General features: G+C 42.6%; 1 protein-coding gene across 1 annotated transcript in view; it reads right to left on the bottom strand.

Moving 5' to 3' along the window:
• Nucleotides 1-12925, bottom strand: part of plcb3 (phospholipase C, beta 3 (phosphatidylinositol-specific)) — a 74695-nt gene that overhangs the window by 43386 nt on the left and 18384 nt on the right. Inside the window, exon 2 of the mRNA XM_069717003.1 lies at nucleotides 6724-7375. Within this exon, the coding sequence (XP_069573104.1) occupies nucleotides 6724-6822 (99 nt within the window). The 5' untranslated portion in view covers nucleotides 6823-7375. The remainder of the gene's footprint in view (nucleotides 1-6723; nucleotides 7376-12925) is intronic.

The following is a 12925-nucleotide window of genomic DNA, read 5'->3' on the forward strand; positions in this document are numbered from 1 at the left end:
AAATGTCAAATTTCCCTGTACTGCCAACTCCACTGTGGACCTGCAAAATACTGCAGCTCACTAATGTGTGGCCTTAACAGCAACTTTCACCAGCTACACTGCTTCGAAACAATACAAGACAAGCGTGTTGGGTGCACATGATGGTTTGCTAGCGAGAGCCCGGATATGCTTAAAACTAACTGGTTGAAAGTTGTGTTTATCTAAAGATTAACGTGTTTGAAGCTGTTCAGAACAACCACACTCCAAAATGCATTTTCGAGAGTCCATTGTAACAATGCCTCGACTATAAATCTCCAAGAAACCTTGCTGAGCAATATTATAGCATTAACAATATGTCTCATCATTGAGAATCTCACGTTAATGATCTCATGCAGCTCAAGGGGGAAGAAATGACAATAGGCTGAAAAGAAAAGCATTCTCTGATTAAAAATCTGATATTTTGAAAATAAGTAGCTTTCACAGGACAAAAAGCAGAAGAGTGTATATGGTAACAAACAAGATCTCTATTAATTCTACTAAGAAACCAAATATAGATCATTTAGACCAAATATTTAAAGTGGCACGAACTTGTGTAGGAGGTTAATGGTGTTAATACAGAAATCCAATCTTAAGATGAGATGGACAGAAGGAAAGAACGAAGAGACAGAACTAAAAGTCATGGAGGAAACAGAACAAAGAAGAAGGACACCAATGAATAGAAGAACGGTGATAAAGGATGATAAAAGAATGAATGGGGAAGAGATGAACTAGAGGATACAGAGACAGGGAGGCTATATGTGCTGTGAATGAGTGAAGGCAAAATCATTAGTAGAGTCAAAGGGGAGGACGGAGCAGTCCAGATGTCAGTCCCACACTTCACATGTGGCTGTGGTTGACCTTCCACCTCCCTCCTTCTGTCCATCCGGCCCTCGTTTCTCACCACTCTGTCAGCATGTCAGCGCTGTTTCTCGACGTGGCGTCAGACCTTTACACCATCATGTGTTTCTTCTTATTTCTTCGCTCTCATCTCTCAAACATTTTCATGGCAATTTGTGGCTTGTTGTTTCCACGCATCAATCTAATGAAAAACCAAGACATCCATTTTCTGAAAATACTGGCACACAGCAACAAGTGGTTTAGAAGTGGAGCCTAATGTGCTCTCCTGTAAAAGGCAGGATGACACAGCACCTCTGCTCACAAGAGAGGTCATTCTAAGGATAGAAACGAGTTCATTGTAAAGACGGGCGGTCACATTTCAGATGGGAAACGTTAACATGAAACTTAGAGCCAGTCATGTCAGACAGCAAATTTACTGGAAGAAATTAATACTGACATCAACAGCTCAGTGTTCATTACAAAACTGCATTTAAGCATTTCCTGAAAATATCTGATGATCTTTTAAGAGAGAAATCATCATTAAAGGCTGCAACTATAGATATTTCTTTATCAGAGCTGTTGCTGCTGATTTAAAAAAAAAAAAAAAAAAAGTGCCTGGCTAAAGCCAAGCTGAAATGCAAAGCTAAAAAAATGTGATGAAGAAAATTTACGAGGGCTTGACTGACATGAATTTAATTCCAAAAAGCTGCTTTCGATCAATTCTAAATACAAAAATTTGCGTTGAATTATAAATCATGAGTGGTTAAGGATGATATGTTGAAAAAAAATTATCAAAAACATAACATCTAAGTTATTAAGTTTAGCAGTTGAATATAACTTACACACCTTCATTCTGAAAAATGCTATAGGAGGAATGGAAAAACTGAAAAAAAAAAAAAATGGAAATGGTCATGTGTATCCTTGCAAGTTAACACCGGGATACAGATACAAAGCACAAAAAAATGAATTTGAAACTTGATGGGAGAAACAGAATATTTGTGAACAGGGAAGAAGTGCTGGCTGTCAGTACTGATAAACACGGAGGACAACAGCAACATTATGTGTCTCTAGTGTCCTCAGCTGGTGCCAAGATTACAGATCTAGGCTTCTCTAAGTGAACTGCAGTGCGGTCTCTAAAGTCTGATCAAATAATCTCAACCAGATTGCAGGAAACAAACCTGAAATGCAACACTCTACTGTCCCATTATGCCTTGCTAAATTTACAGGGATTTGAAATGGCGCCAAAACCTCAAATCTAAATGTATATAGTAGACTTTTGTGTACTTTTAGGATTCATAAAGACACAAAAACAGAGACTCAAGCTGCTCTGTCGACAAACTGTTTGTCTAATTGGTTGTTTAGGAGGAATTCTAACCAAATCCTAGTTGGAATTCGTGTGAATTGAATTGCGGCCCGGCTGCAGCTGGGCAGAGCGGCGGCAGCAGCAGCAGCAGCAGTTGAGGAGGCAAAAGACGGAGAGAGGGAGGGACGGAGAGTGAAGGAAAATGGTTTGGCTGTGGAGCTTTCCAACAAGCTCGAACAGGAAGTAATTCAACGCAAAACACACACCCAGAACAAAACAACCACACACGCACATAAGAACACGTGTACACAAGCCGAAATGCAGAGGAAAGGGGGTCAACATGGAACGCATTCCTCCTCCTCCTCCTCCCCTGTGCATGAGTCAGATGGTGTGTGTGTGTGTGTGTGTGTGTGTGTGTGTGTGTGTGTGTGTGTGTGTGTGTGTGTGTGTGTGTGTGTGTGTGTGTGTGTGTGTGTGTGTGTGTGTGTGTGTCATTTGATGTGCCTATTGTAGACTCCCAAAGAGCTAAAGATGGTTAAAAACAATAAAACTAGAGGGAGACAGCAGCAGCAGCAGCTGAATGACTGACATGTGTGGAGTACGAGAGAGGTGAATGAATGAAATAAAGAGACGCTGAAGAATGAGGGGACGGTGGGAAAAGAGACAGAAGAGCAGAAGATGAAAAAAGTGAGGCATGTGGAGGAAAGACTTGGTGATGAGGAAGAGGGGGGAAGAGAGGGATGGGGTCAGAAGTGGGCGTTTCATGTAAACACACTGCATTGCCCTCAGGCTTTCTGTGTGTGTGTGTGTGTGTGTGTGTGTGTGTGTGTGTGTGTGTGTGTGTGTGTGTGTGTGTGCGTGCGTGCGTGCGTGTGTGTGTGTGCGTGTAAGTGCTTAATGGAAGACACCAAGTTTTTGGGACAGCGGCCGATTGGTCAACTCATTACAACACTAAGCTCCGACTTGCTCCGAGATGATATGACCCATCTATTTTCAGATTGCATCTTACATATTAACCCTAATAAATGATAAGCGACTCCTCATGGGAACAAAACCAATTGCTACTGGCTGTTGTTTTCTTTGGCAGTACAATTTGGTTACATTTTGTTTCCTGCTCGAACAAGCCGGATTGATTTGTGCTGAATTTCAAAAAGGATAACCCTTAGTTGTCCTCCAGAGACTGTGAACTTGAAAAACTGGCTCTTATAATGCTAGTCATGCTCTCTTGTTTAGATGTAAATGTCGTACATCGAGTTTCTCTCCGTGTTGACTACTCAACACTTAGGAGGCTTCAACAAAATAGATCAAAGCGAATTTTGCTGCACACTTGCAACAACTTCTTGTTTTTGTCGTATACTTTTCTTAAAGAGAGTTGTGTGAATGATTGGGATGTCAGAGAAGGAAATCAAGTGACGAAGTAGAGAAAGAGTGAAAGTGTCCGCACAGGGAAGTCAAGTATGTGACTTTTACCCAGGAGGGCGATGTTCAAGTCTGAGAGAAAGCAAAAATCAACATGGACATACATTATAAGAAGTATAAGCAAGTAAACTGTATCTTAACTTCCATACGTAACATTATTTACTTGCTGTCTAAACAAAAGGCACATTGTGTGTATGTCAGCGGGCTTTGATGGACAGTTACGTGTTGTGGAGGCAGGCCATCAGTAAAGAATAGACCATAAAAAACATCAACATCTCTCATTTTGGGATCCATCATTGTGAAACTAATACATTCTGTGCTGTGAACCGACATAGCTGTTACGCATTTAATAGAGCAACTGAAAGTAGAGCTGGAAAGCTGCATTAAAACTGGAAATTAGTCATTGCTTGTTTAGTCTATAAAATTTACGGCAAAAAATATGTACCGATTGAAGTCACTTATTATAACTCAATTATATTCAATTGCCAATGATAGACAACAGATATGAGCAGCAGATTCTCACACTGCAACGCTGGAAGCAGAGGACATTAGGAACTTGACTTTGATAAATAACTTAATGGTACGGTAAGACATCATTTCTTTATCATAAAATAATTCATAAATAGCTATAGAGTCCAGCAGCCATCTCCAATAGAGTACTCAGTCAGTAATGTGGCTCTTCCAGACACTGCACTCCGCAGTAATCAAAGAATAGATTTTATAGTATCATGTTCCTACTTGATCAAATCAGGAGACTGAATGATCATCTTCGTGAGTTCTCAGGAAGGCAGCAGAATTTCAGTGACCATGCCTAAGAAAGAAAAGCTACCGACTCGACTTTCACGACGAACCACATCGAGCGGATTAGGACGGCTGAAGCGAAGGAAGAAGAAAGCGGCCAGGAGTCATGCAAAAGCAGCGTTTATATCACTGTGGTCTTCTATTGGTGGAAAAATCTAAAGGTTTTAAAGTGACGGCCAGCTAGCCGTACTGCTTCTGGACAGGCAAGCTATATTTTACTGCAGAATAGCTTTCGAGAAATGTATAATACGGCTCAGTTTGTTGGTGGTTTTAACCCTGGCAGCTAACGTTAGTTTATAGCTGCCCGGGCACTCGTCAATTTTAGTTAACTTCGACTTGTTTCACTAATGATCGCAGTGAGGCTTGCTGCTAACTCGGTGCACATCAGCTGTCGTTATGCGTGACCGCTGCTCGTTCCCATGCCGACATCAAGGTTGATGTGGGGAGGAAGGGAGCGCTAACTGCAAAAACACACAGGAAGTTTGTCAAAATGCTGTTAGCACTTACTGCCCCTTTAAATGATTAATCAAAGAATTTTTGACAATTAAGAAAATTGTTTCAGCACTGCCTTGATAAACAGAGAAGATATGCAGGAGTCTAGATCACATATTACCAGCTTACTTCTCACTTCAATAGTGTTGTCAGCCTACGTCATTATTTGGGACGTTTGGGGTGTAAAACGTTTATCTGGTCTGACATACAGTACCAACAGCAGAAATTCAGCTTCTTCAGTGAGTTTCTTTCAGTCAAATAGAAGCAACAGTAAGAATGGCAGAAGTGGACTGAATAAACCTTGGAATAGATCTTTTTTTTACACTCCTGGACTTAATCAGAAGAATAGCAGCACTAATCGGTTGCAGAATGAATCAGTATAATCTAAACTCATTTTATGATGCTGGTTTTAACAATGGAACATCTTTGACATCTCCATCGTAAACATACGTTATTTGTTAATTCTGCCTATCACAGAAATCAGGCTTTTTTTTCTTCTCTCTCATCTCCTCCATCTCTTTATTCCCCATGATTCATTTGTTGACTCTAGGGGGAAGCAGCAAATAGGGGAGAACAGGGACTGAGAGGCATCAAGAACAAAGCATGCACATGTTTTTTGAGCGTTCACACACTTAATCACCAGCATAACCATTTCCTGGGAATTCCCTTTGAAAGACAGAAACAGAGAAAGTTAGTGTGAGAAGGAAAGAAAATCAAAGGGACGTGGCATTCACTTTTTTGTGGAACAAAACCCTTCTTTACACACACACACACATCATGTTGTTACTATACTGCCCTGCTTTCAAACCCTCATGTTGTCCAATTCTCTTCAGTGTGTGTGTGTGTGTGTGTGTGTGTGTGTGTGTGTGTGTGTGTGTGTAAGACTCATCACCACACCTGATCTCCTATCTCCAAAGTACACTTGGCTTGATTGGAACTATACACACCTTTCCTAGTACAAGATGTTGCGTACACACACGTGTTGTAAATCCACCACACAGGCCTAAAGTTTGACCCCTTCAGTCAACCACTGGGTTAATGATTGCTGGGCACATGGACACACACCTACTCTCTGCACTGTGTCTCAGGAAACCCCAAATCACCCACACACACATAATTATGATGGTCACTGACACTGATCTATGTTGCCAGAACGCTGCTTTACAAATAGGTGGAAGGATACAGGGCCGCCAAAAACCATTAGAAAAACCTGCGTGTTGGCATGAATTAAAGGGATTAAAGTGCTGAAAATGAAACCAAAGGTAGACATGCTAAGTGGGTTTTTGAAAAGGTTCTATTTCAGAGCTGATTTTCAGCTCTTGCGGTGTGCACTTAAAGATCCCTGAAACAAGAGGCAGCTTCTCCTGATTCCCACTCAGACAGGTGCTTTCTTCTCTAATCCGCTGGGAAAACAGGGGGAAGTACAGAAAGACACATAAGAGGTAAAAAAAGAGGCTGGAAGAGGGCGTCTGAACTGGACCGGTGCCCGAGCCAAACCGGTCCGACAAGAATTCTGCACAACACAGACATTGAAGCGCCGCTGCCTGCTGGCGACACTAAGAGAACTTATTTATTTATTTATTTTTAAACCAGAGTATCTGATTAAGACTCCCGCAGATCTAGTGGGCTTCGGTGTGCTCTGCGATGCACACACCTGCACACGACACACATGATCAGTGTCTCTCTCACACACACACACACACACACACACACACAGCGTCCCAGCAGGGGCCTACTGTCAGAAACAGGCTGTCATGTGTCCAAGTCAAAGTTAGTGACATCAGGAGCAATAAATGTCTGATTTATTTTACTTTTTCTTTTTTAAGTTTAAGTTTAACACGTTTCATGCTCACCTCGTCCCATTTGATGAATTTGCCCCCCTTCTTCAGCGCTTCGTGAACGGACAAGGGTTTGAGCTGCAGCGCGTGGACTCCCGGCTTGGCCCCGGCCATGACGAGGGACTCCCTGCCCGGGTGCCAACGCCTAAACCCCGGTAACGGCGAGCTGGTCTCCTCGGAAGGAACAGATCGCTCTTTCTTTCCTCCACTTTCACCACACAGTCTCTTCTTTCTTTTCTCTTCTTTTCCGGGGAGAGAGTTAATTACAGGCCGAGCAGGAAGGGACTTGTTTCAGGCACTGTCCTTTAAAAGTTCGTGAAGCTCGCCGAGAGTTTGAAGAACATGAGGAGTAAAATCCAGAGAGAAAGACAGGACTTGGCTGTTTGAGCGCGCACTGCCGCTGTCTTGTCCTGTCCGCGTCCACGCTGCGCGGTGGCGCGCCTACAACTCCCCCTTTTGTCTATTTTATTATGATCTTTGATTCATATATTTGTTTATTTATGCAGAATCCTTTAATCGCGCACTTGAGCCCGCAGAGAGATCCTTTCCTTCCTTCCTCCCATCTGGTCGACCCCTGTCCTCTCGCTCCTCTACCAACTTTCTCTGCTTCCTCTCTCTCCTGTCGCCTTCCTTCTTTTCTCCTCCTCCTCTCCTCCCTGCATGTTTTCTGAGGGGAAATAAGAGGAGATTTGGAGAGGAGAGTGAGAAGGACGGCGTCAGATAGCGTTGAGTGAATGAGAAAGGAGAGAGAGGAGGGGGAGTCAGAGTTTGTGTAAAATGGGTGTGTTTTAATTCAGTTCCTCTGCCCTGCCTGCCTGTCTCGGTCCTCTGAACTGTACAGTGCATTAAAAACCAGTCTGAATATGACAATGTACAAGTTATTTATTTATTTTTTTCTAGATTTTTCCCTACAGCTTGTTTATGGTGATTATTTGCTACTAGAAGCTGACACATTTTTAATCATCGCTTTTCCAGTGATTTAATATTATATTTCTATAACACTGGGGGACTTGTAAGAAGCAGATTTAAGAACAGATTGGTCAAAACCAGAGCAGAAGAGGTCAAACGTCAAAATAAGATGGATCCTACACTTCCCATAATGCAACTCTTAAGTGTCTTTCAATCAGACTCCACAGATGATAATGTACAGCTGTTTTCAGGCAGACTAAATTAACCTTAATGTGTAAAATAAGTGGTGGTCGGTTAATGAGGGCTTCAGCCTTCAGTAGATCTGCGTGGGAGCTGAGCGGATTGAATTGTAGCACAGTACTACACACAGATATAAAACCATGTGGAAATATTGTAAGAGTGCACATCAACCATCAAAACTCCTCTAAAAAGGGAACAATGTTTTTTCACAATTCATGTCCGCAAAATCTGTACGAGGAGTTACAAACATGCATTTCGGACAGTTAAGTAATTAACATTAAATCTCAAGTGTGTCTCCCAAAATGTCAAACCATTCATTTGAGGGGCCACAAGACAAAAGAAAAGTTTGGCAACGACTGACAAAAGAGAAACAAATGGAGTGTGGTCCTACTTTACGCAACATTACACATATTCCATATATTCCTGTCCTGTGGTGGAGCGTAACTACATACATGTACTGTACGCAAGTACAAATTTGAGTTGGTTGTGATTTACTTGAGTTTTTCTATTTTATGTAGATTTATATTTCTATTCCACAACATCTCAGAGGTAAATACTTTTTACTCCACTACATCTGTCATAATACTTTTAAGATTATAGTTTTTCATATCCTTCTTGTCCAGTAAAAATAATGCTCTTACAGAACAGAAACAATACAAACATATAATAATCTTATGGAATATGATGTATTGCTGTAAATTAAACTAACCAACAGTGCATAAAGTATGTTGTAAAATAAGCACAACCTTAACAGTAAACAGTAATATTAATCCAGAACATAACATATAATCATAAAACACAGGCAGGAAGCATTTACTGCATAGTGTGTACTTTTACTTTTGATACTTTAAGTACATTTTGCTGATAATACTCGCATACTTCAACTTCAGTAAGGTTTTGAAAGCAGGACTTTAACTTGTAGTCTTTTCACTGTGTGGTCTTGGTTCTTTTACTGAAGTAAAGGACCTGAATACTTCTTCCAGCCCTGCCTGTAGTCCACTGCAGGGTGCAGAAGTAATCCCAGGGCTCTTTTAAATCTTCAGATTACCTTTGCCTTTAATTGCTTTGAATCGTTTCCCCCGGCGTTGACTGTGGCGGATTGCTTGCTCAGTCAGTTGTGTTATTAAAACAGGGTTATCACAGTTATTGGAAACACACAGCAAACAGCCTGATTCGGATTAATAACTGGTTCTATTACGAAGGCAGTCCGATTGCGAGATTAAGGGCATGTTTTATAAATGATGATACATAATCTGCATCACAAAAATCGGAAATTATTTAGAGGATTTGGGAGGGAAGGTAACTGAAGCACTCCGAGAGTCGTCAGGTAACTTTCCCCTCCTCCAGATCGATGGCATCAGGTGTATCGTGTTTTAAGAAGCGTGAGAGCAAAGGAGGCTGCACGGCTCCGGTCCGATCCCGTCCAGGTCCCGCTGCCAAGCAATATTACAACTTGGACTTCTTGTTTAAAAAAAAAATAAAAAAAAAATGCGAAAGGAGCAACGGATTTTTTTGGCAACCGCTGCCATTCTCCAACTCCCCTAACTACACCCGGCAGGAATGTCTGCTATGCTGCAGCCTGCTGACCGACGGGAGGGACTGACTGTGTGTGTGTGTGTGTGTGTGTGTGTGTGTGTGTGTGTGTGTGTGTGTGTGTGTGTGTGTGTGTGTGTGTGTGTGTGTGTGTGTGTGTGTGTGTGTGTGTGTGTGTTTCCTTGACCGAACCAGAGTGAGGCAGAGCAGATCCAAAAAAAGACACGAGAATCTATCAAACACACATGTGTGTCCGGGAAGTGCTGGTGTCAGCGGTACACAGCCACGAGGGAGCACACACATCCAGCAGGAGATACATTGATAAACAATTTAGCAGCTAGGACAGATTTACACCAGTGTGTGTGTGTGTGTGTGTGTGTGTGTGGGAGGGAGGGGGGTACATTTAAACTTGTTTGCATCCAGACAGTAACTGAGTTCAGGTAGACTGATTAACCTGATCTGGACACACACACACACACACACACACACACACACACACACACACACACACACACACACACACACACACACACACGCACACACACACTTGCAGATACACTGTGTGTGTGTGTGAGGCCTCTCAGATGACAAAACAAGATGGACACATGCAGCATCAATAGTGCAGCACACATGTTTAATCAGGGATATTGTGCATCCTGGTGTATAATAAGATGCACACACAATCTCTCCTCTCTCATATATACACACACACACACACACACACACACACACACACACACACACACACACACACACACACACACACACACACAAGCTTTGTTTCAGTCAAACAATGGTGTGATGAGAGCTGATTTTAAAGAGCAGGCACCTGTGGTGTCAAAAGAACGCTTCCTCTTCCTCGACTCTCAGTTCCTGCTTCTTCCATATCTCCTAACAAACTGTTCTCTCTTTAGGTCGCCTTATCTTCTGTCTCCATCTCATCTCTCATTCCTGCAGGTGTCCTCCTCCTATTGGTCAGCAAGACTCCTTTCAATAAATGAGGTGAAAAAACGTTTGTCAATCTACTACAAGAGTGTTTTTTGTCTTCTCAAGATTAACTGTTAGTTATCCTTTACAGCTCAACTTTACCGACCTTTTTTAGTCCAGACAAATGTCTGAGCTGGTTTTTAAACTCTACTCAGAATAAGATCCAGATCTGTTGAGGGTGCTTTCCTGGTCTGTAAATCCAGTGCTTCAGTCCAGACTGAATTCTCTCACCAACTGTTAGATTACTCAACATACTATTCATTGCTGATGAAGCTGAAGAGCCGAGCAAAAGGAAGTGTCATATAATGAGAGATAGAAGAAGAAAAAAGAGTGGGACTTTAGGGGAGAAGGAGAGGAATGAAAGGGACAGAAATAGAGCTCATTTATTGGAAATGTAACTGCAGGGAGATCTAATTGTGTTCGGGCATTTCGTGCAACAAGGAAGATCTTTCGTCTTTCACACAGTGAGAGCTCAATGGTGGAGAAGGAGTAAGTAAGACAGAGAGATAGAAGAGGGATAAAGAAAGAGGGATAGAATAAGAGTGAACTCAGATCAAAAAGGACGGGTCATAGTGGCCTGTTAAGAAAAGAGACAAAATGGGGGGGGGGGGGGCAGAGGAGGTTAAAAATGGAACAAAGTGAGGGACACATGGAAAAGATGATGTGGAGAAAGGGAAGACCCCCGACCACTCTGTGAGAGATCTGTCCCTCTGTCTCCCTGTCTAGTAACAGCCGGATCCTTCTCTCCAACGCAACGCCACGGACCCACAAAGACACATTGTGTAAAGACACACAGACGTATTCACTGTCCCCCCCCCCTCCCACACACACGCGCGCGCGCACACACACACACACACACACACACACCAGCATGTACAGTACACTAGTTTTAATGGAAAAGGCCTGAGTCAGTCAACAGTAGCAATAAAAGCTCCATCAGATTACTCTCCCTGCTGCGGTGCAGAGAGATGTTTGGACCTGACAGTTCACCGTCGCCTGCACTCATCCGTCTCCATAACACTGCAGGATTATTGTCGATGTGTTTTGGAGAGAAGCTACCATGTGGGCGTGCAGGCAAAGCACTGATTGCAGCTTTCCCCCACAAGAGGTATTCATGCACAATGCAGATGCACATGACCAAAGATAGTTCAGTCTACTCTGTTCAAAAACGTTTAGTGCTGGCTGCCAATCCCTTTCCCTCAAAGTGTTTCAGAGAGGGGGAAAGTACTCGCGCTGACCATCCATCATCTGGACTAATTCACACTGCTGCCACGTGACTACAACTTAATCCTATGCTGCCATCTACTGGCTGCATGGCGACACTACTCCCCCTCGCCCCCTACCCTCCCCCCCCCTCTTTTGATTGCGCAACAGATAGGAATGTGGCCGCACGAGTTTCAGCTCTGCTTTAGTTGTCCTACGGTTGGTGTAGTCTACTTGAACATGGGCACACCCATCAATCACAGCAACACTTTGATTTATTGCTTTGAGGGAAGGCAGCCGTGCAGGCAGAGAGGGATGAGGAATTGCACCCTGAGATCATGGAAATAAGAGAAGGGACCTTATTTGACTGAAAACTCCTCCAGAGGGGCTGCTCTCACACAGATGTACTGAAACAACACAATCCCATCCAGATTGCTTCTCCTGTTGCTCCTTCTCTGTTTTCTGTCACAAAGCTGCCAACACACAGGGGAGCAGATCAACAGCTCCTCCATGTGGCTAGAAAGCGCCCGACTCCTTGCAGGAAACAAAATCAGACGAGCGTGCATTTCCACAACTATCAGTCCATGTATGGAAGTCAGTAAATGATTTAATCAGTCGGGTCAGGTGTGAGTTTGGAGTGGTTGCACATGTTCATTCTGGAAAGAGACATGAATGAAAGAAAGTGCTGATCCAGCAGTTTGAACCAATAATGTATGAATCTAAATTAAAACTATATACTCTCGTGTATTATAGTATATCACATTATTAGATAAGTAATCATCAGTATTAGGGGATTATGATATGACTAATAAAAGTAGGACAAAAGTAAAATAGCTTCTCTGATCTTATATTTGTGGGAAAACCGAATACTTTTACCTCTTTACAAACTACTGGGCAATCAAGACTCTTGACTCTTGTTTTTTTTTAGAGCTCTCACAAATGAAAAAGGTTTGGATCCACTGGTTTGTTTGGTTCTTTAACAATGTGTTGTTAGGGAAAGAAAACCATGTTACCAGCGGCTGGACTGCTGTGCAAAATACAGCGACTGTAAATAAGTTTCAGATAACAACAGATCTGTGTGAGGTAGGTTTCCCACGCTGCTTAAGTCCTTCTCAGATAACAGGTGAACTTCTTGCAACAGTCCCCCAATGTCCCCTTTTTACTCCCACTATAAATCTAATGATCTGGCTAATGATGGCTATTTTGCAAGCTTGAGATTTTAAGTTGGATTATTTGAGCTCATGACATGCAATGTGCCTGTTCATGCTCACCGAGGCCTGCAAAGTGTAATTATTACACGCTAACATCATGCCGACCTCCTTCTCACAGGTCTGTGTCTGACATC

Source organism: Brachyistius frenatus, unplaced genomic scaffold (genome assembly GCF_029030835.1).
Source record: "Brachyistius frenatus isolate BFR_SWC_R1_liver_20210118 unplaced genomic scaffold, ASM2903083v1 Contig_166, whole genome shotgun sequence".
Taxonomy (NCBI): domain Eukaryota; kingdom Metazoa; phylum Chordata; class Actinopteri; family Embiotocidae; genus Brachyistius; species Brachyistius frenatus.